At 43.6% G+C, this 27,803-nt stretch overlaps 1 protein-coding gene and 2 long non-coding RNA genes across 4 annotated transcripts; 2 read left to right on the plus strand and 1 right to left on the minus strand.

Annotated features, from left to right (window-relative positions):
* LOC140685661 (uncharacterized) lies at positions 1–1,248 on the plus strand. Its single transcript, XR_012058923.1, has 2 exons — positions 1–493; positions 687–1,248. It is a non-coding gene; the product is annotated as an uncharacterized lncRNA (long non-coding RNA).
* PLEK (pleckstrin) lies at positions 976–25,920 on the minus strand. Its single transcript, XM_006201532.4, has 9 exons — positions 25,795–25,920; positions 16,244–16,399; positions 15,840–16,021; positions 14,432–14,523; positions 10,683–10,867; positions 9,232–9,336; positions 3,828–3,911; positions 2,522–2,591; positions 976–1,112 (listed from the first exon to the last, which is right to left on the minus strand). Exons 1-9 carry the CDS (start codon positions 25,834–25,836, stop codon positions 976–978), a joined length of 1,053 nt encoding a protein of 350 aa, XP_006201594.1. The 5' UTR covers positions 25,837–25,920.
* On the plus strand, positions 1,917–27,778 carry LOC140685660 (uncharacterized). 2 transcript variants are annotated; one of them, XR_012058921.1, is made up of 3 exons: positions 1,917–2,001; positions 6,383–6,524; positions 27,543–27,778. It is a non-coding gene; the product is annotated as an uncharacterized lncRNA (long non-coding RNA). The 2 variants fall into 2 exon arrangements; XR_012058922.1 differs by lacking the exon at positions 27,543–27,778 and adding an exon at positions 10,603–11,736.
* Positions 27,779–27,803: the final 25 nt, after the last annotated feature.

The following is a 27,803-nucleotide window of genomic DNA, read 5'->3' on the forward strand; positions in this document are numbered from 1 at the left end:
ACCCATCATCCAATCAGCTGGCCTGTGATCCAGCCCCTCCCACCCGCTGGAGGTGGGGGGACACGTCAGCCCAGCCCCCTCACCCATGGAGAGACCCCGTAGGGAAAACCCATCCGACTGCTTTTTTCTGTAAACACTAGAATGAAACAGAGTCTTGCAGACTTGGGGTTCCCACCCCTAACCAGAATACATGACAGAGCAATGCTCTGGAAAGGGACAAAGACAGCCGCCTGTCAGACCAGCCTCCGGTAGGCGTGGAACGTGCCTGACTGGCACCCTCGGCTACTTCTGGTTTCCGCCAGTCCCCGTCTCAGAAGACACAACTTTCCAGGCTGCAGTCACAAGGCTTCAAGCTAGAAGCCACCCCTGAAGGGCTGGCTTTCAGGGAGTTTCTGGGCAGCGCAAAGAAGGAAGAAGAGAGTTCTTCTTCACTGAGCTGAAGCATGATCTTGTGGCCAAGAGCAAGGAAAGGCAGCCAAAGGGAACCAAAGAAGTTTGTACCTCATGCTCTTAGGACAGATGGGCAAACAGTTTAAAGGGAGGAGTTGTTTCAGGTTCTGAAGACCAAGACTGGGTCACGGAGGGACTCCGGCTGCACTGCCATGGGTATTAGAAGCACAGGGCTTTGGGTTCTGGTGCTAGGGAGGACCTCAGGGCTCTCCTGGTTCATCTCTTTTGTTTTCCAGAGGAGGAACCTGAGACCTGGGCAGAGTAAGCGATGTCCCCAGGCCACACAGCTTGTCACATCTGCTTGGGTGACGTGGAGAGTGGCCGAGAGCCTTCAGCGAGCGATGTGGTTGGTGCAGGTGAACATCACGTGGCATGTGGTTAGTTACATTCAGGACCCCCAGGGATGACAACGTCCCGCCCCTGGGCCCTTTCTCATTGATCTATCCTAGAAGTGGCCACAGGTCCTGGACCAAGCTTATCCGTGTGGTCCCCTCGGGACGGGGGTGTCGAGCTGCAGGTGCGTCCTCACTTCCCGGTCCGGGAGGCCACCTGGATGGCTTTGATCCACTCGGTGCGCTCCTTCGGGGTGGCCGCTTGCAAGAGATAGTGAATTTCATCAGCCGTGATGATCTCAAAGAGGTTCTCTTCTTCATTCTTCTTGCCTGGTGAGACAGAAAGTGAATGACCGTGCACATGGGTACCCGAAAGGCCACCTAGCCCACCCCTCTTCTGCAAGTAATGAAATCCCCATTTTTTTGAGTGCTCTAAGAAAATTAAATACGTGGCTTTCAAACTTACCATCATTGTGCAATCATATATGTTCATTGTGTGATTTTATATATAGTATTTATATAGACAGGTACAAAGTATGATTGTGTATGTGTGTGTGTGTGTTTAAGAAATAAGTAAAACACTCAAGGAGAAACGTTTTCTTTTATAGTTTATAAGCAAACTAAAATTCTCACTTTTGTGTACAAATGCTGTTTAATGAGTATCTTACAACAGTGTGTAGTGAATACCTTTCCTCTCTGCTCATAATATAAACCAAGGGCTGAACTTTATAGAGTTTTAAAAAAAAAGTGAAACAAGAAACAAACAATCAAAAAAACAGGTACACTGCCAGTCCCACCAGTATAACCTGAACTGGTTTTTGTTTGTTTGTTTGTCTGTTTATAGAGGGCTAAGTGAGAGTCTCTGCTGAAAGATCAGAAGGCAGCAAACTGGCCAATACTGTGACAAGACTTAAAACACCCGTCCCACATCAAAAAACAGCACGCTCCCCACCCTGACACCAAAGATAACTCTTCAGGGAGAAGGGGGTGGGCGGATCAGGGCATAGTAAAACTCTTGGGGTTTGCAGCTGTGGTGTTTCCCTGTCAACCTCTATAACATCACAAACCCCAAATGACAAGGCAAAGCCAGGGTCCAGATGTCTGAACCATCTCCTCCCACTGACACACTCATCCCTGCACCTGAGAAGTCAAGTCTACACTGACATGGTTACTCCATCACTGAATCACAGACTTATGATCAGGACCCAGAGGTCATCTGGTAAGACTCCATCACTCTCAGAGGAGGAACTAAAACCCAAAGGAGTTAAGGAACTCACCCAAGGTCGTACCACTAACTAACTAGCACAGCTCTAACTAGAACCCAGGAGTACTTCCCACCCCCTACGCTGCCTAACCTCACAAATGTCCCTTTTGTTGGGGGGGGGTTCCTGGTCTGGATACGTAAAGGCCCTTTGAAGGACTGCCATGGCTCAGTCACAGGCGTCCATAGGTAACAAGTCTCTCCAGCTAAGCTGGCTCTGAGATGATGGAGTTGACTCAGCATTGCTCAAGGATTCATTCAGAGGTGCCCGCACAACCACTCCAGCTCCCTGGGGCCCAGAGATCCAGGGCAGCAGTTGGGAGACAAGAAGTCTGGGTCTCTCCAAAGTTTTCAGACAGTAAATTCATTCATGCCTGAGTCAGCAAGGGAGGGAGGGAGTGCTGTCGGCTCAGAACGACCAGGTGTGGGGAGGGAGCCTGCGTATACACACCTCCCTCCCACAAAAAGTCATTCTTACCATCTGGGTTGCTCTCCACGGAGGTCACCACACAGCCTCTCAAGTGAATCGCTCCCAAGGGATCTTCCCCCTGGAGGAGAGAGGAGTCCTTCAGCATGGTTCCAAAGTACGATGAATGGGTATACCTTGTCCTGCTGGTGCAAAGCCACACAGACTCATTCTGGGATAGACCGAGGGCTCTCAAATAGATAACAGCAGAAGGAGACAAAAGGAAATCCCTTCCGGATCCTCCACCAGCCACTTCCCCTGGGGGACAGGGCAGGCGGGGTGGAAGCTGGATAAGGAGACACAAGTCAGTCTGTGCTTCAGATCTGGAGAAAAGGGGCAGGGGAGGTGGTGAGGCTGAATCACCACGTCCCGTGAGAGGAGAGCCGCATGTTTCCAGAGCCCTTTGGCCCCACGCAACTGACGTCACAGTAAAACATCACGGGAGGGAATCAAAGAGCCTGCACTGCAAGCAGAGGCTGAGGACCCAGATCAGACCCACGGGCTTCATTTTACTGGGAAAAGCCCTTTTCTGAATAATCAACAGCCCAAATGGCTGGACTCAAGCAATGGTCTCATCCCAGTTGGCCTAGAAGAGGAATTACCACTTTTTTGTGTCTTAAACCAAATCCAAGTGTTGGACTGGTTGAGTTCCTCTGAAAATATCCAATTGGAGCAAACAAAAAAAATTATGTTAAAAAAGAATGAAATATTGCCATTTGCAGCAACATGGATGGGCCTAGAGATTATCATACTGAGTGAAGTAAGTCAGAGAAAGACAAATATCATATGATACCACTTATATGTGGAATCTAAAAAAAAATGATACAAATCTTATCTACAAACCAAAAACAGACCACAGAGACAGAAAACAAACTATGGTTACCACGGGCGGAAAAGGCAGGGGAGGGATAAATAAGGAGTTTGAGATTAACAGACACACATTATTGCACATAAAATAGATAAGCAATAAAGACTTATTGTTTAGCACAGAGAATTATATTCAGTTTCTTTTAATAATATATAATGGAAAAGAATCTGAAAAAATATATATGTATGTTAAAAATTATGTTGAGTTGACCAAATAAATGACTATAGAGTGACATCTTTGCTCCCTTAGGTTCTGCTGGCCTCCAAGCCAAATATCTCAGATCTCTGAAATAAGAGGGGCTAAGAAAAGGTAGAGGAGGGCGGGAGGAAAAGAAGTGGGAGGGCAAAGAGGGAAGGACTGTCAACAGAGCAGAAAGAGGGCTGGGAAGCCCAGTCAACAGATGCAGCAGAAGCTTCTGGGGGAACAGAGTTATCGCCCACAGCATCTCACCCCAGCAGGGTCGTAGTAGTGTAGGTACGCAGGGTCTTCTCTCAGAACGAACTTCCTCACTTTCCAGTTCTTCCTCCTATGCCCCTGTGTCCAGGATCAACACAGAAAAAGGAATGATGAGTTTTCAGCATCACTCTGTACTCCGAGTACCTACCAAATAAGTTTCGTTGAATTGAAAAAAGAAAAAGAATGAAATACTAACTTCAGGAGAAACCAGACCACAGGCCAGGTCTTTGTCAGAGACAGCACTGGAGCCAGTGAACAATTTGAATGTTGTTAAATTACGGATTAAATGATTTCTAAGATCGTCTCACGGCTTGAGCCTGATAGAAGTTAGTCATCTGTACAAGTTACTATGTTAGATAATGTGCGGGCTATAGAGAGATTTAAGACATGGCTCTGATCTTCAAAGAGTTGATAAGCTGTGTGGAAATATAAAATAGCAAATGTCCAAATCAAATCATGTGTGCAGATAATGGGTTTCAAAGGATTTAAATGAAGTGGGTGGGTTTGGGATGTCAAGAAGAGCCCCACCTACCCACATGGGACACGCAGGATGGGAGAGAAAGAGGTGAGTGGGGAGACAGACCATCGACAAGAAAAAAGCAGCAGTGGGAATATACAAGGATAATCAGATGCTGACGAGTCAGACCAGTCAGGCTAGAAGGCAAGGTTCATGAGGAACAGCAGAGGCAAGGCTGGAAAAGTGGAAAGAGACTCAGCAGAAACAAAACATGGGGGCTGTTGTCACTGATGGCTTTTGAGTTGGAAGCGGAAAGATTACAAGGACATTTTTACGAAGATTAACAGGGGGACAACCTACAGGATGGACCAGCTGGCTAAGTTAAAGATAAGCCAGGGGGAAAGATAAGAAGATAGAAAGGAAGTTGTCAGGAAATGATTGCAACAATCTCAGCATAAAATTATTCGGGACTGACAATAGAATGCAACAATGGACATGGGAAGCCACAGTGGTTGTGACAGACATGATGAAAGAGAACAGGACGTGGCCCTTCCCCGTAGAATGAAACACGACATTGTCTATACTGTGGGGCTTCAGGCAAGATCTGTGTCTTATTTATCTTTGTTCCTCCAATACCCAGCGCTGTGCCCAGCACAAGGGAGCCACCTCACATCTGTTTGTAATTGCTTTGAATTGCCCAGTTATTTTAACTAGCTTATAGCAGTTTTTTAAAAATGTTATGTTAAACCTGATTCTATGATTTCCCACAGTAAATTCGAAAGGCTTAAATAACCCAGAAGCCCCCAAAGTTAGATTAGAAAATATGTAATTTCTATCTTGCCAATCTGAAGATTATTTGTTAAGTCTGAAGCAACACTCACTGAGAGACACACATATACAAATTTTCTAAAAGTCTTGTGATTTTAGCAAACGCTCTCCTTCCTAATGCCAGGTCAGAGGAATTTAAAAAGAGCTTTCAAGAATAGATCTAATCAGAAATTGACACACTGTAATTGACTGTACTTCAATTAAAAACAAAATTAATTAATTTTAAAAAAAGAATGGGTGTAAGTTCTCCGTCACTCTTGGTAGGAATGTAACTTGGTGCAACCACTATGGAAAACAGTATGGAATTTCCTTAAAAAACTAAAAATAGATTTACTCTATGATCCAGCAATCCCACTCCTCAGCATATATCCAGAAAAGAAGAAAATTCTAATTCGGAAAGATGCATGCACCCCATGTTCATAGCAGCACTATTTATAATAGTCAAGACATGGAAGCAACCTCAATGTCTATTGGCAGATGAATCACACACACACACACACACACACACACACACACACACACACAATGGAATACTACGCAGCCATAAAAAAGAATAAAATCATGCCATTTGCAGTAACATGGATGGACCTAGAGATTATACCAAGTGAAGTAAATCAGACAAAGACAAATGAACTTTTACCAAATAGAAAGAGACTCACAGACAGAGTTACCATATAACCCAGTTACCAAAGGGGAAGGTGGGTGGGGAGAGATAAATTTAGAGTTTGGGATTAGCAGTAGAAACTACTATATATAAAATGATAAGCAACAAGATCCTACTGTATAGCACAGGGAGCTATATTCAATGGTAATAACCTATAGGAAAAAAGAATATGAAAAAGAATATATATATGTGTGTGTACATTAAAGAATCACTGTGTTGTACACCTGAAACTAATAAAACATTGTAGAGTAACTAAACTTCAATAAAAATTTTAAAAATTGAAAAAAAAAAAGAATGGATCTAAGTTATTTGGCAGAGCATTTGGTCAAGGAGCTCATCTCCAAAGAACCTTTTACTTGCCTGAAGGGTAGAACCAGGAACCCTACAGAGTCATATGGGAGAACAGAGAATATTTCTAGCTGCAATATCATATCCAAAATGGCTTCTGTAAAGCATCAACTTCTAAAATTCTTATTATGTGTTTCTGCTCTTTGCCTTAGCTGATGTTGCCCATAGGATGAGGACACTAAGGTTTCTGCCCCACCCCATTTCCTCCTGATCTACTGACACACAAGTTGTGTTCTTTTATGCAATCACTAGGTGAATATCAAGTTCTCATGAGTCAATGGAAGAGGAAAGGACTGGTGGATGTGAAATCAGCCAACCCTGGCCAACTGCCATATCACCTTTAAGCCCTCACTAGCATCACAGTGTGATGCATTGAAGAGCTATCTTTCATTGAGTGAGTATTTCCTGAGGCATTTTAAGGAATGCACACATGCTTGGGGTTTTCCAGAATTGTCAAGTCATCTATGCACGACGCCATTTTCTGTAAGGAACTTGAGCATCCACAGATTTCAGTATCCGTGGCAGGTCCTGGAACCAATCCCCTGCAGATACTGAGAAACAACTGTACATATATTCAATTCAATTCACTCGACAAATGTTTATTGCCTATTACAGACCCACCAAGGACGCCGAACTCCGCAGCAGATACAAGAAAAACACACACAACACAGTGTCCCTCCTCATCAGAGAATCTACACGTGGTAGAGGAACTAGATATTTCATTCAGCATCATAGCAGAATGAATTACAGAAAAAATAATTATATTGACTATAACCCAATATCATTCATCCTCAAACTTGCTACAGCCCCAAATAGAATTATTTCCTCTGGGATGGGAGGAGTGGGGAGAACTAGTGTAGAGAGCGGGGACTGACCTCCAGTTGGATGCAGCTGCTTCCCACCTGTGAGGTGTGGAGCACAGGTGTCCTTTTTTGAGATGAGCTTTTTACACGGGTTAACCCTGGCTGACTCCCAGCAGTAGACACAAGGTGCTTTAGTTTTGTGGTACTTAAAAAGGAGATTTTTGAAAATTTCTTGGGTGATTCTGATATGAACCAGAGTTATAAACCACTGAGATAAGAGATGGGAAACATTAAAGGGGGCTGTCAATTCAAGTCAAAGAGGTTTTTGTCCCCTCTCCCTCCCCTCAAAATCAGGGGGGAGAAAATTGAAAAAGAACAAAATTCCTCAATACACAAAGATTTCCATTTTCCTCGTGTTAAAAGGAGGCTTATAAAGATGACAATTTACAGAGTGGTATTTTGATAACAGGATAAATTAACATTTAAGAAAAAGGTTAACTCTGTGGTTCTTAGCCTTGACCAGACATCAGAATCTCTTTGGGATCCGTAAAATCCAGAGACCGATTTAATTGGCCTGGGATGCAATTTTAACAGACCCTGGTTGGATTAAAATACACACCAATGGGCTAGGTAAGGCTAAACTGTGCCTGTCAAAGGCCACGCAAGGGAAGGCAAAGGATAACACGGAAGTACGCCTGCTTCTAGCCCCCATTATCCTCAACCCACACTCACACCCATTACCTCATCCAACTTTTGACCATCAGCATCTCCGTTAGGTCCTTTGCCCAGACGTGACTCCAGTCCAGCCTGGACTTTGTCTACCCCCTTTTCAACCTTCATTTTCAGTTTCCTCAGGGTTCTACCCTAACCTAAGCCTTGTCAGAGCATCAGGCAAAGTCATTAATAGCAGATGCCAATCTAAAATTATAGATGGAATGAACAAAATAAGGAGAAGATGCAATGTCCTCCCTAGTTACTTCTGCCTTAACAGCCACCTTTCAGCACCTGTAGTCAAAGAGCTAGGAACATTGGAACGTTCGTCAGAGCCAAAGAGGAAGCAAGTGATGGGCAAACTCTGCCTACAGGCAGCTTCTATGCTTGGCCTTTAATTTAGTTAGTGGGCACCTTGTCATAAGAGTTATTAGAATAGTCTGTGAATTCTTCCAAACCCTTGCAGGATTGTTTCTTAGGACACTGTTCTCTCAAAATACCTGATATTAAGGTAAGCTTTCCACCCTAATGCCCCACCTCCCCGTATCTGTACTTAATCTCAATTAACCCAAAGTCCTCCTTTTTAAATGCAAGTACATGCTCAACCTTGGGTCTTCCCTCTTCACCCTGGAAGTTCAGGGTCCTATTACAAGTCAAATCTCTCAGTCCCATGGGACCTTTAGACAATGCACAGAAATCTCCTAATAGCAACCAGACTCTTTCTGTTGTATACTGAGCAGTGCCTTTATGACCGCGCACAGCACAGCCACGAAGCAAGACCTTGGCCTCAGAAAGCAGCTTTGGCTTCTATGACAACATATGCAAGCATTAGCTGTTTCACCCTGAAAATCCCCGTGTTCCCCTGTTACTTCTTCCTCTACAAGGGGCTGGCCCCAGCTTCCTCACTCAGCTCCAGCCCTTGTGTTGTCTTGGAATCCCATGCGTTGGTGCCTGGTAACTTACAGAGCTCTTCGGCTCACCGCAGCCCCTGCCTCCCAGACCAACAGTGGCTGGTACCCGTGGATACCTAGTGATGACTCCCCCCCAGGACTGAATCCATGCCCTCTGGCTGGATTTGACCTTTGTCGGCTGCTGCTCTTGCATAGTTGGCCTGAATTTGGTCTCACCGTGACCTTCCCACAGTCTGGAATGGTACTTCCTGGCTCTCAGTGGTTTATGGTGTTCCTCTTTTGGATGTGGCCCGTTTCCTGGTTACTTTGTGAAGTAGGGCTAGGCTGGTGGAAATACTTTTACTATGAAACATCTCCATCTTTTGGATGGCATCTCTTCACCAGTTGATATCCTCCAGCTAGTGAAAAGGTCAACATTTTCATTGAAACATGTATTTTCCCATGAATTGATAAAAGAGGTGTTTCCCTGTATCGAGAGGTGCTCCCCGCCTTGCCTGCCTCCGTTCTCCTGACCTGATGCCGCTGCGATCACCTCCTTAGCTATGTGTCTCATTTTCACTCAGTGAGTTTCATTTTCTGGTTGACTATTGGCCAAACAAAATACCGTCTGGTAATTTAGAAACAAAAGGGACCTGGGAAGGGAGAAAGGCTAGAAGGAAACAGTGGTGTCACTCACCTGTTTGAGTAAACATCCCTGCTTGATAATGACCCCTCTGAATTCTTCTTTCAGAATCACATCATCATCACTGGAATTCTCTTCACAGAAGAACCCGCTGTCTGGCTATTGGGAAACCAAACAGCAAGTTTACTTTCCCAGTCTTAGACACAATGGCTCTTTTTACAGGCTACACCTCTCCCTCCCCTCCAGCCACTGGGGCAGGCGCCTTCTCCTTCCCTCTATGGTTCATACCCCAACCACAATTTGACAGTTGTCTTTGGGTAGCTCGCTTCCCCTCCCCTCATTTCTTATTTCTAGAGGCTTGTTTCTTGCTGTTAGAGGCTCTCTTGTCTCCATTCCAGTGCAGTCTTGTCAATATCCTTTCATTTTCTTGGTCTCCGAGCCTTACTTAAAGCTCAGCACTTATCTTCCTTCAAACCCTTCCTTCTCTTGGGACCTCATGGCCACATCCGTGAGAGCAGAGCTGGCTAGCTTTTACGACACTGCACAACCCAGTCTCTGGGATGACCTCGGCCCCTCAGCTCCTCCACTCTGAGAAGACCAAGAGCATGTGCCCGGCCACCTCTTCTGAGGGCAGGAGGGAACTGGGACTTGCTCAAAGCGAAGAGAGCAATGAACTGCACAGAGGAAGAGGAGCCGCTGTGCTGGGTGTTTTTAGAATCCCACATTTAAATAGTTATAAATAACCAGATCAAAATTCTGAAAAAAAGAAATTCTGACAGGGGAACTTCCCCCAAAGTGAAATGAAACTCTCTTAGGGACGTTCACTTCAATTTTGTAAGTAGCTTCCTTACTTTTGTGCTCTGACCTCAAATAGAATCAAAACTACCAAAAATCCCCCTAGAGATCCACTGTGGCCGGATTTCTCATGTTAACCCAAGATTAGGTCCATATTCTATAAAATCGCGTTTCCCAGTCTGCGGTAAGCGTGCCACCCACGGGACGCAGGAGGGCTGGACGAGGGAGCACAGAGGGACACTTTTGTATGGAGTCACGTGCTCTAATGTCTGTGTGGAAACACACAGCTAGCACATTGTGATTTTGCACACCTCCCTCCAGAAAGGAAGCTCTCAGAGAGCCTTCATTTTTGCCTGTTATTTTTTTTTCCACTACTGTATCCCCTTTGTCTTGGTGAGTGCCTGCCATGCACTAGGGCCTAATACATTTTTATAAATGAATTATTGCTTAGAATAAGAATAGATATGGCATCTTTTAAGTAAATAAAGAAAACCGTTCAAGTAAATAATATTTTCCTCTGAATGGACTCACTGGATGTGACAGGCATTGTAGAAGGGGACAACTGTCAGGTCAGGGACATGGAACAACTCTGTAGGGCTAAGCTCTATTTTTTTTTTTTTTGCAATGCAGATATGAACTGAAATCAACCTAGAACCTGCCCGAGGCAGCCCCCATCCCAGGAGGAGTGGACGGGTGGCTCCCTCACTTACAAAGTAGTAGAAGGCGTCGGGGTTGTCGAGGAAAGGGTTCTCAGCAATTCCGTCCGCAGCGTTCTTGGAGAGGTCCCCAGCGGGCTGCAGGTACCCTTCGTTGAGCAGGGAGGAGGCGATCATGAGGCCTTCCTGGCGATTCCGAACAGACTTGTTGGAAACTAGCCAGTCAATGACACAGTTACCTGGAAAGGACCATCAGAGGGAAGGTTAACTCTCTGAACCAAAGGACAAGTCACTGACAGTCACCTCTGGAGACAGCTTCACAGCACCCAAGTATCTGATTTGTCTCATCTTCCCTGCTATTCCAAGAAAGAAAAATGGAATCAGTGAGATAGATACCTGGAAAGAAAAGGAACCATGTGGAAAAAAGAACAAAAGGAAAAAAGAGAGAAAGAGAGAATGAAAGAAAGAAAGAAAGAAAGAAAGAAGAAAGAAAGAAAGAAAAGAAAGAAAGAAAGAAGAAAGAAAGAAAGGAAGGAAGGGAGAGAGAGAGAGAAAGAGAGAAAGAAAGAAACAAACAAACCAACCATCTACATGCTCCTTAAGGAGTAAGACATGCATAAAGAAATAGTTGTTAGCAGTACCATAAAAAATAACAAAATAATGCCGTTTGCAGCAACATGGATGGACCTGAAGAATGTCATTCTAAGTGAAGAAAGCCAAAAAGAGAAAGAAAAATGCCACAAGATGTAGATTATACGTGGAATCTTAAAAAAAACAAAAAGACAAACAAACTTATTTACAAAACAGAAACAGACTGACAGATATAGTAAACAAACTCATGGTTACTGGGGAGAGGAAGCAGGCTGGGAAGGGATAAATTGGGAGTTTGAGATTTGCAGATACTAACTACCATATATAAATTAGATAAATAACAAGTTTCTACTGTATAGCACAGGGAACTATATTCAATATCTTGTAGTAACTTATGGTGAAAAAGAATATGAAAACGAATATGTGTATGTTCCTATATGACTGAAGCACTGTGCCGTACACCAGAAATTGACACAACACTGTAAACTGACTAGACTTCAATAAAAATATATTTAAAAAAGAAATCGTTTTTACTAGCCCCCTCATTTATCCCATTAACAAGTGAGCATTTATTGAGCATCTGCTAAGTGCTAAGTACTGCCGTGGGTGTGAGGGGGCTCCCCCCGAGAAGCTAAAAGTAGATCTGGGTGATAAGTTAAGTGTTGTTAACGGGTGTTTTGTTGTGGGTCAGTGCAGCGGGGCTGCTGGGTCAAATCTGCAGGAAGGTGTGGAGGGGGTGCGCAGGGGGAAGGGTACTATGCATAACTCATCAGGAAAAGATTCACAGAGGAAGTGACACTGAGTAGATGTTTGCCGAGCACCTACTCAGGCCGGGGCTGACAGGAACCAGCAGGAGCTGAGGCAACAGCAGTGTGAACAGTTACACACAGGCATGAAGTCGTCCCGCTGGGAGGTGGAGGGAGGAGTTGGTGGAGAGAAGGCAAAAGAAGGCCAGAGAGAGAGGAAGACACAGGGTGAGGGGGGAGAGCTTTGATGGCACATTAAGAAATTTGGCAGTGGGGAGCCATTGCAAGTTTTTAAGCAGAAAACAACATGCTCGTACGTGTTTATGTCCTAAGTTAGAAATGGGTGACATCCCTTGCCCTAAATGTCACATCTTTGCAGGCGCTAGCAGGAACCCTGAGAAGTCATTCGATCAGAGAGGAGTGCAAGGAGAATAAAAGGACATTGACCCATCAACCGGGTTGTTAGCAGGCTAAAATGAAGCTTTGTATTACAAATATTCTGCACAAATGTAGCCAACCAGACAACATAACAGGTCCCAGGTCTTCAAAGCAAGAGCAGTAGGGTAAGCCATCCTTGAAACAAGAGTGAAAGAGGCTGACGAGTGCACCTTCCATGAATTTCATATACGAAAGGCTTTGCCCACCGTCCTTTCTCTAGAAGGATAAACTAATTATACTGCAGTTCAGCTTTAAATCCTTGCGGTGGCCCTGTAAAGGATGTAGGGCAGGAATTATATGTCTCCGTCAAGAATGAGAAAATCAAGACTCAGAGGGTTTGTGATCTTTGGCTTGAGTTACACCTGCAATGGACCTTCACTTAAGTGTTCTAACCCTGCATTCCATATTTGTTCAGCTGGGCGTGCTGGCAGCTTGAAAGACAAGTTCAATCTAGTCTCCCTGTCACCTGACACTCAAGGTCCTCCGTCACATGCCTGAGTCCCAGTCTCTGCCACAGACTTGTCTCTCTGCTGAGATGGCCTGACTCCTACACCAAGGCTCAACTCCACCTCAATTTCTAGAGCCCACTCTGACCTTCAATGGAAAGGACTTAAGAAGTTCAAGTCCAACACTCAGGACTCAGTAACAGGTTTCACAGGAAGTAAGACTCGCCTGGACGTTGTGCCCAGATCGACAGCAGAACCTCGCCCTTGTTTCCTTTTCCAGAGGCTCTGTCTTGGTGGCCTCAGTCCTGCTAGAGTTTGGGCCCTGTGCGCTCTTGTTGGTTTCCCTTACACGGTCCACAGCGTGGTACCCTGATCCCAAATCTCAGCCCTGAGTTCTCCGATGTTAATGGGCTGCTGCCTCGGCTGAGGGTGAATTCCCCCGGGATACCACCCTGCTCCGTCCAGGTCACACCCTGTATCCCGCCACCTTCCTGAGCTCGACTTCTACCATTTTGGTGAATTGTCTGTTGATTGAGCATCCCTTCGGATTCTGTGTCTGTTGCAACTTCTCAGAATCTTCCTCCCTTGACCTCTACTATCACCATAGGTCAGCCACGTCTGACATCTGACAAACTAGCCCCAAAATGTATGTCCCATTTTCACCCCCACTGAACTTGCAACCCTACCAGGCTGGTCATTTTCTTTCCATAATGAATATTGTAGAAATCCCAGCCCCATAACTTTGTCCTCACCATCCTCTGCTCAGCCTCCTGATCAGAATTCCTTCCCACAAATACTAAGTGAAATTCTACCCGTCTTTCAAGGTAAAATTTAGGCACCACCTTTACGCATCTCGACTACCCCTGAGTTCTCTCCCTTTCCTGACCTCACAGAATTGATCATCTGTGCAGACATGTGACTTCTTAATCATAATAACCATATTGAGAACTTGCACCATATAGTACGTAGCTTATGCCAGGTACTGTTCTAAGCACATTACAGTTACAGCAAGCGTTAAAGTAGGTGCACTATGATTGCCCCATTTGATATAGACAAGGAGAGTGAAGCACAGAGAGCCTAAGTTATTGGCCTGTGGTTTTACAGCTAGCAAGTTGCAGAGATGGGATTTGAACCAAGGCAGTCTGGCTCCAAAGAACATGTCTGTAACCCCTATATCACCTACCTAAACTCACAGCACATCATGCCTGACCCTGTGCAGCCTCAGACATCCCTAATATTGTCACTTAGACCTTACAGTGTGTATCTTGATGCCTGCGCATCATCTTATTCAACTCTGTGTCTATTTCTACGTACCGTCATTTATTGGGGCAGGAGGGGGAATGACTCTGACTGATACAGCTGGAACTTCAGAAATTTTATCTTGAACAACCAAGGTTTTTTTTTTTTCCTACCTTTCTTTCTCTTTCCATGCTAAGGAAGTTCAATTATCATGTTCACCTGTCTGTGTTCCATGACCCCACCCTCCGACCACACTCCACATCCCCAACCCACACCTGAGGCCGAGCAAGAACCCCACACTGCCTGTCCCAGCCACCCCACTTCACACCGCAGGGCTGTTTACCTGTGAAGCAGTGATTAAAAATCTTCTTGTCTTTCTCCAAGTTCAATTCTTTCACCCCTTTCTCGGTGTCTTTCATGGACATATACAAGGCACTGCACAGACAAAAACAGACAGATAAGCAGGAACATTCCAGAACGGCCAGTCCGCTCTGGGTGTGAGCACAAGGTTTCCCCTCCCAGGTGACCCCTGAGCCTAATCTCTCCTCTAGATCATAAATAGTTAAAGGGTAGAGTTCATACTTGCACACATCTGTGGCCTGCACAGCATTCAGCAAAATGTACTAGGAAGCTACTTAATGTCTCAAATTCATTCAACTCTGTTGATTTAACGTCTAGTGCCTGAGATGGAGAGTTGTCCCAGTTAGGCGCCAAACATTAAAGGTTCTCCAGCCGATTTTCTATACATATTCTTGATCTTTAAGGTCCCTCAGTCCTCATGTGCCAGCTCCTTAAGTGTCCTTCAAGAGGACACTTCAAGCAACAAAACAGAATGTGGTCACTTGACCACCCCACCCAGAGTAGGTGCCTCCTCTTGGGTCTTTACCAAAAAGCATCCTTGATAAGAGAAAGTGCTCATTCTCACCAAGCTCGATGCACAAACTTCACCAAACTCCTGTGACCTGCCCAGTCCTGTGTTAAGCTTGCAGAGTCCCCTTCTAGGGACTCCCCGCCTCCCACATTTTGTAAACAGAGTTCTGGTTAGACACTTTAAGTAGCCAACATAGAATTCCTCCTGGCATGGCTCTTGTTTCAGGATATGTTCCCCATAAAAGCAAAAACTAGCAAAAAGTAAAGAGACTCCTAGGGAAAGGGGCTCATGTGATAACAACTTTGAGGCAACAACTTATCACCTGCAATTCCAGGCCAGTTATCATCAGAGGTCATTAAACTAGGTCAGGGCACAAATGGCTTCTGCCCAGGATGGGTGTTCACCCTTGCTGAATACATGAACTTGAACTTGAAACCTTCCCTACCTGGACACATAGCTCCTGCCTTTTCCTACCTATAGATCCTGAAGGTGTCTTTTAAGATGAACTTATTATGGCTACTTCATAAATGCAATGATGCATTTTCTCTTACTCTCTCTATTTCTGTCTCTCTCTCCCTCTCTCATCTCTCTCTGTCTCTCTCTCCGCCCCCCCCTTTCTCTCTGCCAAGATTATTCAAAATGAGGGTATTTAATCTCCATTAGCCTCTGATCCTCAGCTGCTGGGACTTGGAGAAGCCATGATCTCTCCTCCATACTCAGATAAACATCTTAGTATATCAAGCAACAGCACTAAGGATGGGGAAGGGTGGATACAGCCTTCCGAGGGGACTAAGGCGAGGTTTAGAGTGGGATATGTTGTGACATTTCCTCAAGCAGATGGGAGGAGAAGGGGTGAAGGGAAGCAAACACAGAAATTCACCCTAAGTCGATGGTTTCTGGCAGTCGAATGGACCTCCTGGTGGATCTCCTAGCAAACTTCTGGCCTCCTTCAATGCATTTAATGGCCTTCTTGATGTCCCGAACCCAGGCATCTCTCTCCTCCAGGAAGGCTGCCTGGAAGAAGTGGTCCTGCTGTTTGGTCGTAGTGATCTTAAACACAAACTGAAATCAAAAGACATTCCATTAGGACTGACTCCTTTCAAGGTGCCGAGCTGCCTTAGGAAGCATGGTAGTTGAGTCAACCACATTCTGGACACACTTGGCCAAGAGAAACCCAAATGGCCAGGGTGGAGTTAAGTGGTGGGGAGAAGGACCGGCCCAGGGAGCACCACTCATGTGTAGGCTCTGCATGGGCTCAAGGTGTTCGTTGGGACATCAACTCACCATCCTTTTGCCAAAGTCCTGGCAAGGGCTAGTCAGAGTGCTTCCTTTCAGGGGAATCATTCCTTTGGGGCTGTTGTCACTTTTCTTCTTATAGAATTCAATTCCATCTTCTAACAACACAACCCACATGGCTTTCCAGGTGTTGAACACGCTCCCCTGTCATGACAATGAAAAGAGCTGAGTAACAATGTTTTCTAAAGCTCTTCTATGGATGGCACAGGACTTGGTGAATAGCCAAGCTTTGGCCAGCGTGGACGCAGGTGACCCACATTTGTGTGACCAGGCTGCTAGAAGAGAAGCCTTCAAGGGATGAAGGGAATGACATTCTGCTGGAACTTAAAAAAAGTAGATTTAAGATGCAATGTGTACACATCTCATGGGCCGTTACCAAGGGGACTCTCCTTGTGCATTTCAGGCTGACTTTCTGTAGCTTATTTTCTGTCCCCAACCCTACCCATTGCCTTCAGTTCAAATAGGTTCTCCCTCAAGTGCCAACTCAGTCTGTGCAGTAGCTGATGCCTGACGTTGGACTTTCTGGAAAAGGGCCACCATCAGTAGCTAGTGTCCACCATCAATAATGTCCACCATGGGCGTGGAGGCCATACATGACTAGCTGCAGTTACTTCCATTCTTTGCTCTAATCAGATTTTATCTGAATACAAATGTCAAGAAGAAACTGAGAATACAGCCTTGTGTACAGGCATGACTAAGAGGTATGAAAAACACTTGCAGAATGCTGGAGTGATGTTGTCGTGTCAACGTGGCCTTTAGGAAAATCCTTACTTAATTAATTTTCAGTTTGGGTTAATGTCAACTCCTCCTTTAGCAACAGATAACCATTCTGACCACATCAAGGAAAGAGTAGACAAGTCTCTTTCTTGTCTATACTTTGAGAGGGCTTTGGAAGAGGAAGAGAATAGGGTTCTTTCCTTCTCCTCTTTGAACCCACGATGTCACACTGTCATGACTACTACAAAATAGAATTATCATCCAGTTCCCAGAAGATCCTGAAGTTTATCTGAAAATACAAACAGCCTCTATATAAAGGTCCAGTTGCCCAAAAGGAAGACTATTTACACAAAGAAGATAAATACTCATGGGACTGTCATTTTGCTTGTCCAAGCATTTCCTTTTAGTTACTAAAAAAAATTTTTTTTTAATTAAAACACACTATCTCTTTTCTATACAAATGGAATAACTATCCATGCCAACACTGGGTTATTTCCATTTTTAGAAAAATGGGCAAGATCAGCCATTATGCCAACACATGAAATAATTTCAATCAAATGTCTATCTGAGATAAATTCAGAATATAAAGAGCTCCTGCAAATCAATAAGAAAAAATACAATCTGTTCTTTAAAACAGCAAAAGACTGGAAGAGGTATTTCATTAAAGAGGATATTCAGAAAGGCTCTGAAAAGGTGTTCAACATCATTACTCATTGGGGAAATGCAGATTAAAACCACAATGAAATACCTTTCCCCACTCACTAGAGAATCTAAAAATTAAAAAGATTGAGGAAAGCAAAACTTGGCAAGGATGGTAACTGGAACTTCCACACGTGACTGGCAGGAATGCAAACGGGTACATCTAATTTGGAAAACGGTAGAGAATGTTCTAATTTTTAGAAGATATATCTTGATGTATTTAGGCATGAAGGGTGAAACTTATTCTCAGATATCTCAGCATAAAAATATGTACATATATTTATTTTAAAATACTCTGCTTCAAACTCCAAAAAAAAAAAGAAAGAAAAATATAGAGATAGGAAGAGACAAGGCAAATGTATCCATGCGTTAACAGTTGATAAATACAGGGAAAATGTATATAAGTAGTCTTACTATTTTTTTCCATTTCTCTGTGGGTGTGAAATTTTTCAAAATAATTGGGAAAAATTAATAAATACATGAACAACACATGAAACTACTATATATTAAAATTTGGGATGCGCTTTTAGGGTAATATGTAGATAAGTCTAATAAAAAAGTTAAATAATGGAAAGTAATAAAAGATATATTCGCAGAGCTAGGTGTAAAAAGTTGGACTAAATGACTGTTAAAAAGCCTTTCAAACTTAAAATTCTATATTCCACCTCAGATCTATCAAAGATTTATAACTGCCACAGTCACTCAGGGATTTTGACCTTGGAATCGGGATAAATTGGAAGAGGTTAGCCAGCAGTGCCCTCCTTCTGAGGACAATTAAAGTAAACCTTCTACGGAGCCAACAGTTCAAAGTGAGTCTGTGCTTTCCTAATTCAAATATAGCCTCAGGGTCTGGCTCAGTCGGAGAAGGATGTATCATTTGGGATTCAGGGCCATTATGCACACTGAGGAGGCTGATTCACGGTACAAGAGAAATTGAGTAGCTCACAAAGGGAAACTTTCTTGGCAGTGGTTAGTTAGGTTTGGGTGATGGAATGATGGGTCATCTCTCTCCTCTCAGCCATCACTGCACCTGCTAGCTTCCCACTAGAGTAACCCGACAGCATCTCCCTTCTGCTGCCCCTATATCTACCCATCTCCATCCTTAACCCTCTTGATGTTCACCCAAGAACAACCCGGAAGTGCAATCACTGAGTGCCGTGCTAGAAAGGCATTGACAGGCAACCACCAACACCCTCATCATACCAGTAAGAAAGCTGGGGACCAGTTAAGTGACTGAGCCTAGTACACCAGACCAGGTGATGTGGAACTGGGATTAAAATCCAGGTCTTCCCAATTGTGTGTTCTTTCCACTTCCCCTTAGATGCCATCTTCCTTTTGATTCTCATGTAACTTTGAGTAATTCTGGAATCTAAATCAATTTTTAGGCCACTTAGCTACCTGTCTATCTATCTACATAGCTATAATTATGTATTTTATATACGTATAACCTCATATATGTATGTGTGTGTATATATATAATCATAAAACATATCTAAGTCATAAATCACATCATAATATGATTATATATAATAGATACACTTTATATTATACATATATATATGCATAAGGTTTTATATATATATGTATATATATATATAGCATATGTCTTCTTTCTTTCATTATAAGTCAAAACCTATACAATTACAGTCAGAAGGGGCAGGTTTTAGATGTTGAGTCAGATTTAAAGTTTCCAAGTGAGTCACTGTACATCCTCATGGAAAGGGTATAGTTAAGTGCGTGAACATCGCCTGACACCAAAAGAAGAAATCTGAAAGGATAAGCCGTTTGACCATATTAAAAAACTGAATTTCTCTACAGTGAAAAACAAAAAAGAACAAAATAAACCTGAACAACTGAAAAGCAAATGAAACCGTGTGGATATTCACAACGTATTGTCGTATAATTAAAGGTGAATATTCTTACTACACTTTTCAAACTCTTGAGAATCACAAGTTTACAAATACATTTATAGATCAAATATATTTGCAAGAAATATACAAACCCTCTCAATTTTTTTTCGGTGGGCAAACAATAGAAAGAGGCAATTCTCAAAAGAAGAAATAGCTGGGTTTAACAGACAGAACAACAGACATCTTCAATAGCATTCAAAGAAATGCGAATTAAATAAGGCAAGGTCTTACTCTTTCATAAGGTTTATAAAAAAGGTTTATAAAATATTTAGGCGACGATTTGGAGAAATGGGTATGGGAGGGGGAGAAAACAAGAAGCTCTATGAGTCAGCAGCTTGAAGTGGGCTGTCAAAAAACTAACATCACTCATGGGCTAGATAAATAGAAACATGGACTCTAAATGGAAGAAAGTAATGCTCTGACTCTAAATGGAGCATAACCAGTGGGTGACCATGGGCCCTGGAGCTGGATGGCCCAAACCCCAGCTCTACCACATTCCAGCAATGTGACCTTGAGGAAGGTTTTAAACCTCATTTTCTATATCTGGCAAATGGGAATAATGCTACTATTTCTTAGGATTACTGAGAGATTAAATAAAATAACCCATGTAAAAGCTGCTTAGGGCAGTATCTAGAACCTAGGAAGCCCTCAATAAATACTTCCTCTTCCCTGTAATTCTGTGCACCTAAAGGATGTTCTAGAATCTCGATGCTGCAGATAAAGTGGAGCCTGTTCAACAGAGAGTGACGGGATGGCATCTCTGGTGGGGAATTATTGAAGGAACTGCTAAGTTTTAGCCCAAAAAGGGACAGGCAGAGCAGATGACTGCTGTCTTCAGAGGGGTGAAACGTTGCCATGGCTTGTTTTGAAGTCCCAGGAGGTGAAAGTTTCAGGGAAAAAATAAACTCAAACAAGTTACTGCATCATTTCAGGAAGAAAGTTGAATTAGTGAGTTTTCCTGACCCCAGAGGTCTCCAAGCATGCTGGCGAATGGGTCAGCGAAAGAAATGCAGGCCACATTGGAGAAGTTCGATTCAATATTTATCAGAATACCTAACATTCCTGTCACCCCTCAGATTCTGCACATCAGTTACAAACACCCACTGTCCATATTATTCCTTCAGTCTCCTAATTCCAGGCGCCCCTGTCCTCATATGGAACTTTGGGCCTCATCTGCAAGCAAAAAAAAAAAAAAAAAACCAAAACAAAACCCAAAAAACCCTCAAAGACATTTAGCATGAATAGCTAAAAATGACTCCATTAGAATTTTTTTTAAGTTACTATGATATGAAGCCCTGATTCTTTGGTTTCCCTGAGCCTCTATTGGGCAAGTTTCTTTCTCTGAGATATGTTCATACAACAAATAATGGTAGATCAGCTCCTACACGCGGACCCTGGCCTGGGGGAGGGGGTAGGAAAATGAACAAGAAGCCATCTCTGCTGTCAAAAGGTTCGCGAGCCAACGGGGGAGAGTGCCCTTGACCAGCGACTCCAGACCAGTGTGATGAACACACAAACTGGGACAAGCCTTCCTGTGGGAGTGCAGTTTCCCAGAAAGAAGCCATGACTCATCTCTGAGGGAGGGGCAGCTCGGTTGTGGGGTGCCGAACCCCCACCCCGGATCCTCCCACCAAGTGAAGACACCTTCCTTCACTTCTCCTTTGCCCCAAACTTCCCTTTTCACACGTTTCCGGCTAGAATTCTAAGGAACGCTACCGTATGGTTAGAACTACATATTAAAGCAAAGCAGAACTGTGAGTTATGCTCATCCATTCTCCCACACTCGTGGGACGTGTTATTTGAAGCTGGTGCTGCATGAAATGAGATCCTTATTTCTGCTGCATCGTAAATTGCATCATCCACATTTGCCGCGTGATCCATGACGCCACCTGTGTAACAGCCTCAAGAAATGGCCATCGGGGGCCTGTTTAAATACTTGGAAGACGAGGAAATGAATCTGTTCACTAGTATATTTTTTACACAAATAAACTCTTCCGGTTTGGACAATTCCTCAGTAAAAACATATTAGGTAAGCAACAGAGAAATGGCACAGAGTGCTTACCAGCATGATGTCTGGAGTTTTAGGGATTTGGGTTCAAATCTCAACTTTGCCTCTTCGGGCCTGTGTGGCCTTAGGCAAGTTCCTTAGTTTTTCCAAACCTTAGTCTTTTCATTTGTAAAACAAAACTAATACAGTTCCCATTGTCATAAAGACTAAATGAGATAATACTCTTAGAGGGCCTATCTCTATGCCCAGCTTGCAGTTGGTTCTCAAAATACGGTACCCACACACACAGATAGAATGACACAGTTTTTCAGGCGATGCCGTGAAGTCATCCTGGTGTTCAGTTCTCCTGGGTACCACCCATCACAACAACAGTGCTTTGGAAAAGACGATCCCCTCAATAAGAGCCCATGAAGGCCACGTGCAATGTGATTAGGCGCGGCTCTTTGTGAAACTGGGGCCACGCTAGCGGGTTCCAGTCCAGCTCTGCCACTTAATAGCTGTGTGACCTCAGGCAAGGCCCTTTGCGTCTCTGTACCTCACTTCATTATCTGTAAAGTGAGGATAATTGTTGTACCCATTTTATAGGGTTGTCATAAGTTTTTAAATGCACTGACGCATTAAATGCTCAGATTTGCCCCTGCTGCGGGGCAAGAACCACGTACATTGATGGTGAATCAGTGATGACAGTGAACAGTGGGTGTAAATCGAGGCGCATTATTATTTCATTGTGTCCAGAAGACAGGTGCCATGTGGCAGAATTGCTGGGCCGGGACCCCTGAGTCCTGCTCTCTGTTTCCCCCCAGGCTTTCCATCTTCTGCATCAGCTTTTTGCAGTCTTTCTATTTCTTGGCCAAGCCCCCTGTCCTTCGCTTTCTCACCACCCCAATCCCTGTGCTTTCTCCCAGCCTCACCAGCCACCGAAATCCCTAATACACTCCTTGGAGCAGCCCCGCCACTCAACGTGCTTGCTGGATTGGTTGTCGCAGAAATGCCGGTTGGCCCCGTAAACCTCTAGGAATGAGGTTGGTTTGGGATGTGACTTGGTAGAGTCTAGGTGATTGGTTGCATGGAACCTGCCCCTCTCTCTGTTTTTAAGCTCTGAGTTTCAACATATCCAAATCAGTAGTACGTTTTCAAGAACGTCCAATGTATGTTTATGTTGACTGGCTGGAAGTAATCCCCTTATCAGAGAGAAAGGAAAGTTGACAAGGTCACTACCCCCAGCCTTGCCCACAGTGCAGTTTGTCCAGGCCCCACTCTGGCTCTGCAGACTTCATCCAACTGCCCTTCTGCTGGCCTGGGGAGCCCACCTTTCAGAATGACTGGATTTGAATCCCAGGTCATCTTGTTACAGCTGTTCGACTGTGGGCAAGTCGCGTATTCTCTCTGAGCCTCAGTTTTCCCATCTGTAAGATGGGAATAAAGATACCATGGCACGGGGTGGTTAAGTTTGAACGAAGTGAAGTTAATACAATGGCTAGCTGCTATACATTAAGCTCTATGTACTCTTTTTTTTTTTTGTCAAAATGGCAAGACTTTGAGGCAAGGAAATCTGGATCTTGTTTAAAATGAAAAAGCTACAAAATGACCAAATCATGTATTTTCCCCTCCTGCTCTTAACCATCATCTTTATTTAAAGATCTTAGGCAGGAGGCAAAGAAGGAAACCTGAACTGTGAAATGTGGATGGTTATCTTGCACAGAAGAAAAGCAGAAACATTTTACAGCCCGTGCCATTGACCACTGACCCCAAGATTTCTAACTTGACAAAACGCTTGCACCAGTATATTCTAATGGTATATTTTTTCCACCTCAAATAGCTTTATCTCCAATAAAAAGAATATTTCATAAAACAAAAATAAGGAGAAAGATATTCTTTATTACCCCCGAGGTATCTTAAACTGCATAAGAAGAAAAGGTGAACGGGAGGCAGATTTATATATCATTGTCCATCATGGTTTAGCATCAATTCCCACAGTCCAGGCATCTCACAGCCTTGTCAGAAAGATCTCCAAGCTCCTTCTTCACTATTAGCTTGACAACCAACCCAGGAAGCAGGACGTATGCCCATCAGCATCTAGAAGGGGACTCCCAACCTACTGACATGTACAGCACCCTTGATACCAATAATCATTGTCACTTATGTGGCACCTACTGTGTGCTAGGGTCCTGACATATACTTTTTAACCTGGAAGAAGCTGAAATAAGTGCGACATCTAAATAAGCTAAAAACTTTAACATCTTATTGGGAAATTCTGGCTTCAGGTGTAGTTCTGGAGCTGACAGAGGAAATATTTCTTTTTTTTTTTTTTTTGACAGAGGAAATATTTCTACAGCAAACGTTTCTTTAAAATTACAAATTAGTGGACCTTAATATATGATAACAACCAGTGTTCAAAAAGTCCCAGAGAGAAATGCAGAAACTATGAAAGATGTAAATTGTAGACATGCAAATTATGGGAAATGTAAATTGTGGAAAAATCAATATGAAATTTCAATATGTTTTTCCCTAGGTGCATTTTCTAAACTGACATTCACAGGACATAAGCTGAGAGAATTACTCTCACTAATTAAAAACTATTTCTTAATTTAAGCCTATACACTTGACAACCCTAACTCTTCCATCCTCACGTTCTAGTGGGCAGACTCACTTACTAGAGATTTAGACTTCAATTTCTTTGTAATTTATAGAGTTTAAAATATGAGTATACAAACTTAGCAACAACAATTTGCATTATAAGATGCTTAGGTTGTTTTGGGATTTTTTTTTTTGAGGGGAAAAAGAAACCTTTGCAGCCTTTGCAGAAAATATTTCCATCCACCTACTCTTCTCAGAGGACACTAGCCTAAGCGGTCAGGGAAGAAATGTCAAAACTAGTTATTATTGGTTTTCAAAGAGAGTATGAATGTCTATTGCAAAGAATCTGCATACGTCTCTGTGTATACATGTGTCTTTTCCAAAGAATGTTTCAAAATATGGCCAGTTAGAGAGAACACCAGCTGAGGGCTCACTTATTCTCTGGCATCTGCCTGTAACTCTCACAGCCATAGACACATTACAAACCCTGACCTAGACTGAATTTACTTTAAGGAAACCCCAGTGTACCAACAAGACTCAGGGCCAGGAGTTGGGGAGTCTGTCTGTCACAGCCTTGTGACCTCGAGCAGTCCCCCAGCTTCTGGAAATGACGGAATGAGGTCAGATGGTCCATGGTCCCTTCCAGAGGTAAATCAACACAGACTCAAGCAGCCATACGTGCTGTTTAACCCCCTCATATGTAGGACATTTCAGGCTAAAATGTTAAACCATGAATGGCCTGAAACAGAGCCCCGTGACACTCTCAGTTAATTAAAAAGCTGAACCTCTGCAGGAACGGACTAAATTTAGCTCAGTTCTGGCACCCTGAGCTCATCACGTGGGTCAATGTGAGGGTACGTGTTCACATAGGTGTTGTCCACAGGATGCCAACAAGCGGCGTGCGAACCCACCCTAGTGGGAGTCTTACAGCAACACCACATTCACTGGGCGTCAGGATAAAAACCAGCAGTGCTACCAAAATTCAATTTCCTGATGCCACGCCAGTGAGACTCAGCAATTACGAGTAAACGCATGTCTGTTTTCTAATCTTCAACAGGGTACCTCTACCTGCCATCTCAACGGCACACAGTACAAACTGACTATGAACTGTGAATGAAGAGATTTCAGTCCAATAAAGAAAAGATAAAGAAGATACAATTACTGTATCACTATGTTAGCTCATCTTTTATCATTTTCTTCTTCCTCCTCTCCATAAAATAAAAAGAGGCGGAGGGGAATTTAAATCACGAATGAATGGTCTCATGGAGTAACCGCTCTAGCAGACCAGTCTGAGTCTTGGAGCATAACATACCTGCGTGACTCTTACAAAGGATGCTCTAAGTCATGGGGGACGTTGCCTAGGACCTCACCTTCCAGACCCTGCCGCCTGGAATTCTCAGCCACACAAAATCAAGCTGTACTGGCACCTGAGCTGGATTAGTTCACCTTTAAGAACCAAAAAGCAGTGGAACACGTGCTGGCTTCTCCCAGCCAACCTCACACTCTACGTGCTGCGATGCGCTCCTGTTTCAGCCCAACAGGTTCAGCGGGCAGTGAGTGCCAAGCTGGACCCCAATCGTCCCCAACCCTCCCTCCAGGGACGCCCCTGTAGGTGGCACCCCGCTTACCTTCTTCACAAGGTAGCCCTCCCTGATCCGCTTCGGCTCCATGTCGGATGGACAAACAGACGGCCGGGTCCCGTCTCAGACACGTCGTCCCAGAAGCTCGCCCTCCTCTGAGAGCTGGGGCCGATGTTGGTGGCTTTTCTAGAGCCACAGCCCTTTCACAATTTCCCGTAGGCTGGTGACCGCGTGATCACACCCTCTTCCCCTCACCCGGGTGGAAGATCAGAAAAAGGAACTGCAGAGCAAAACAACCCACTCTTTGCTAATGTTGGAAACATTGAAAGTACAACCGGGTTGAATATTTATTCAAGGTAAATTTTTATGGCCATTAAAAAAAAATCATTCTCCTGAAGAGAAGAAAAAATGAAAAATAAAAAACAAAAAATAAAACGCAATCTTGTAAATCAACTATACTTTAAAAAATTAAAAAATAAAAAATATATGATAAAAGGAAGAGGAAAATGAACAAGAAAACGCTACTGGTGGAAATGGCCCTGGCTGAGGAATTGGTCCTGAGATCCCAGAAACGCTTAATAAAAAGGCCAAGAAATTCAGAACCGTCTGGTTAGCATAACAAAGGCACAAGCTAGTAAGTGAACACCTGCTTCTATCTCAGGTATTCTGCTTGGTGTTTCTCAGCCGACCTCATTTAACATAGTTCTTACAAGAAACCCCCAGGGGAAGGTACATTGTTGTCTGTATCTTAGACATAAGGAATCTCATGGTCAGAGAAGAAAGCAGTTGTCTTAAGGTGAAATTGCAGGTAAGAGATAGAACAGAAGCGTAGGGAGGGTCCCCACCCGGGTGGCACTGCCTCCCATCGCACCTGAGATCCGAGTGTCACACAGAACGCTAACCCCACAACAGGACTGTGAAAAGAAGTCCACACTCAAGCATGTTAGACAAATTGTATGCTATAGCCCCAGTTTGGTGGCCCCCCTCTCAGATTAACAAATTAAAGACCCTCCCAAGATACTACGGCTGAGCATCCTATTGTAATGGTGTTTAATCCTGTGCTTTCCAAATTTATTTGACCGCAGAATTCTTTTTTGAGCAGTTTCTATGAACATTCTTGTTATGAGTTGAATTGTGTTTCCTCCCCCACCCCCTACAACAGTCCTACTAACCCTCTGTACCTTAGAATGTGACTTCATTTGGCAACAGTGTTATTGCAGATGTAATCAGTTAAGATGAGGTTACACTGAAGTAGGTGGGTCCTTAAATATCCAATATGACTAGTGTCCTTAGAAGAAGAGGAGGGAAGTTTATAATCATACCGTGGAATATTATACACCAGTGAAAAGCATGGTCCCTTGTAAAATATGTCTGAATCTCCATATACAGCTGAGGGAAAGAAGCAAGATACACAGAAACAAAAATGTGCAGTATCACTCACTTATTTTCATTCAAAAATAAGTAAAAATCACCCATGGGGTTGTAAGTCAGGAAAGCTCTTTCCTTTGGAGAGGAAAAAATGAATAGTGATTAAAAATGGGATGTGATGGGAGAGGCTAGTGATGGAGAGATACTGGAAACATTCTAGGTCCTGAACTATGTGGTGATTACACATGTGTGTTCACTCTGATCATTTATCCAGCTGTATCTTTATAGTTGTGCCATTTTCTTTATGTATTACTTTGATTAAAATGTTTATAGTAGAAAAAAAATCTTACTGTTTGATTTTTGTTTCCATTGTGGTTTAGAGAGAATAAAGAACAATGATTCTGTTGTGTTTTTTTTTTTTAAAAAAGAAGAGGAGTGAGACACAGAGAGAGAAGACGGCCATGTAACAGCAGAGGCAGAGATTGGAGCATTTCTCTACATGCCAAAAAATGCCAAGGATTGCCAGCAAATACCAACAGCTAGAAGAAGCAGGCTAGGATTCCCTTCTAAAGCAGTCAGAGAGAGCGTGGCCTGGCCAATGCCTTGATTTCTGACTTCTAGCCTCTAGATCTGTGAGACAATAAATGTCTGTTGTTCTAAGTCATCCAGTTTATGGTATTTTTCCAGAG

The sequence above is a fragment of the Vicugna pacos genome, chromosome 15, assembly GCF_048564905.1.
Source record: "Vicugna pacos chromosome 15, VicPac4, whole genome shotgun sequence".
Taxonomy (NCBI): domain Eukaryota; kingdom Metazoa; phylum Chordata; class Mammalia; order Artiodactyla; family Camelidae; genus Vicugna; species Vicugna pacos.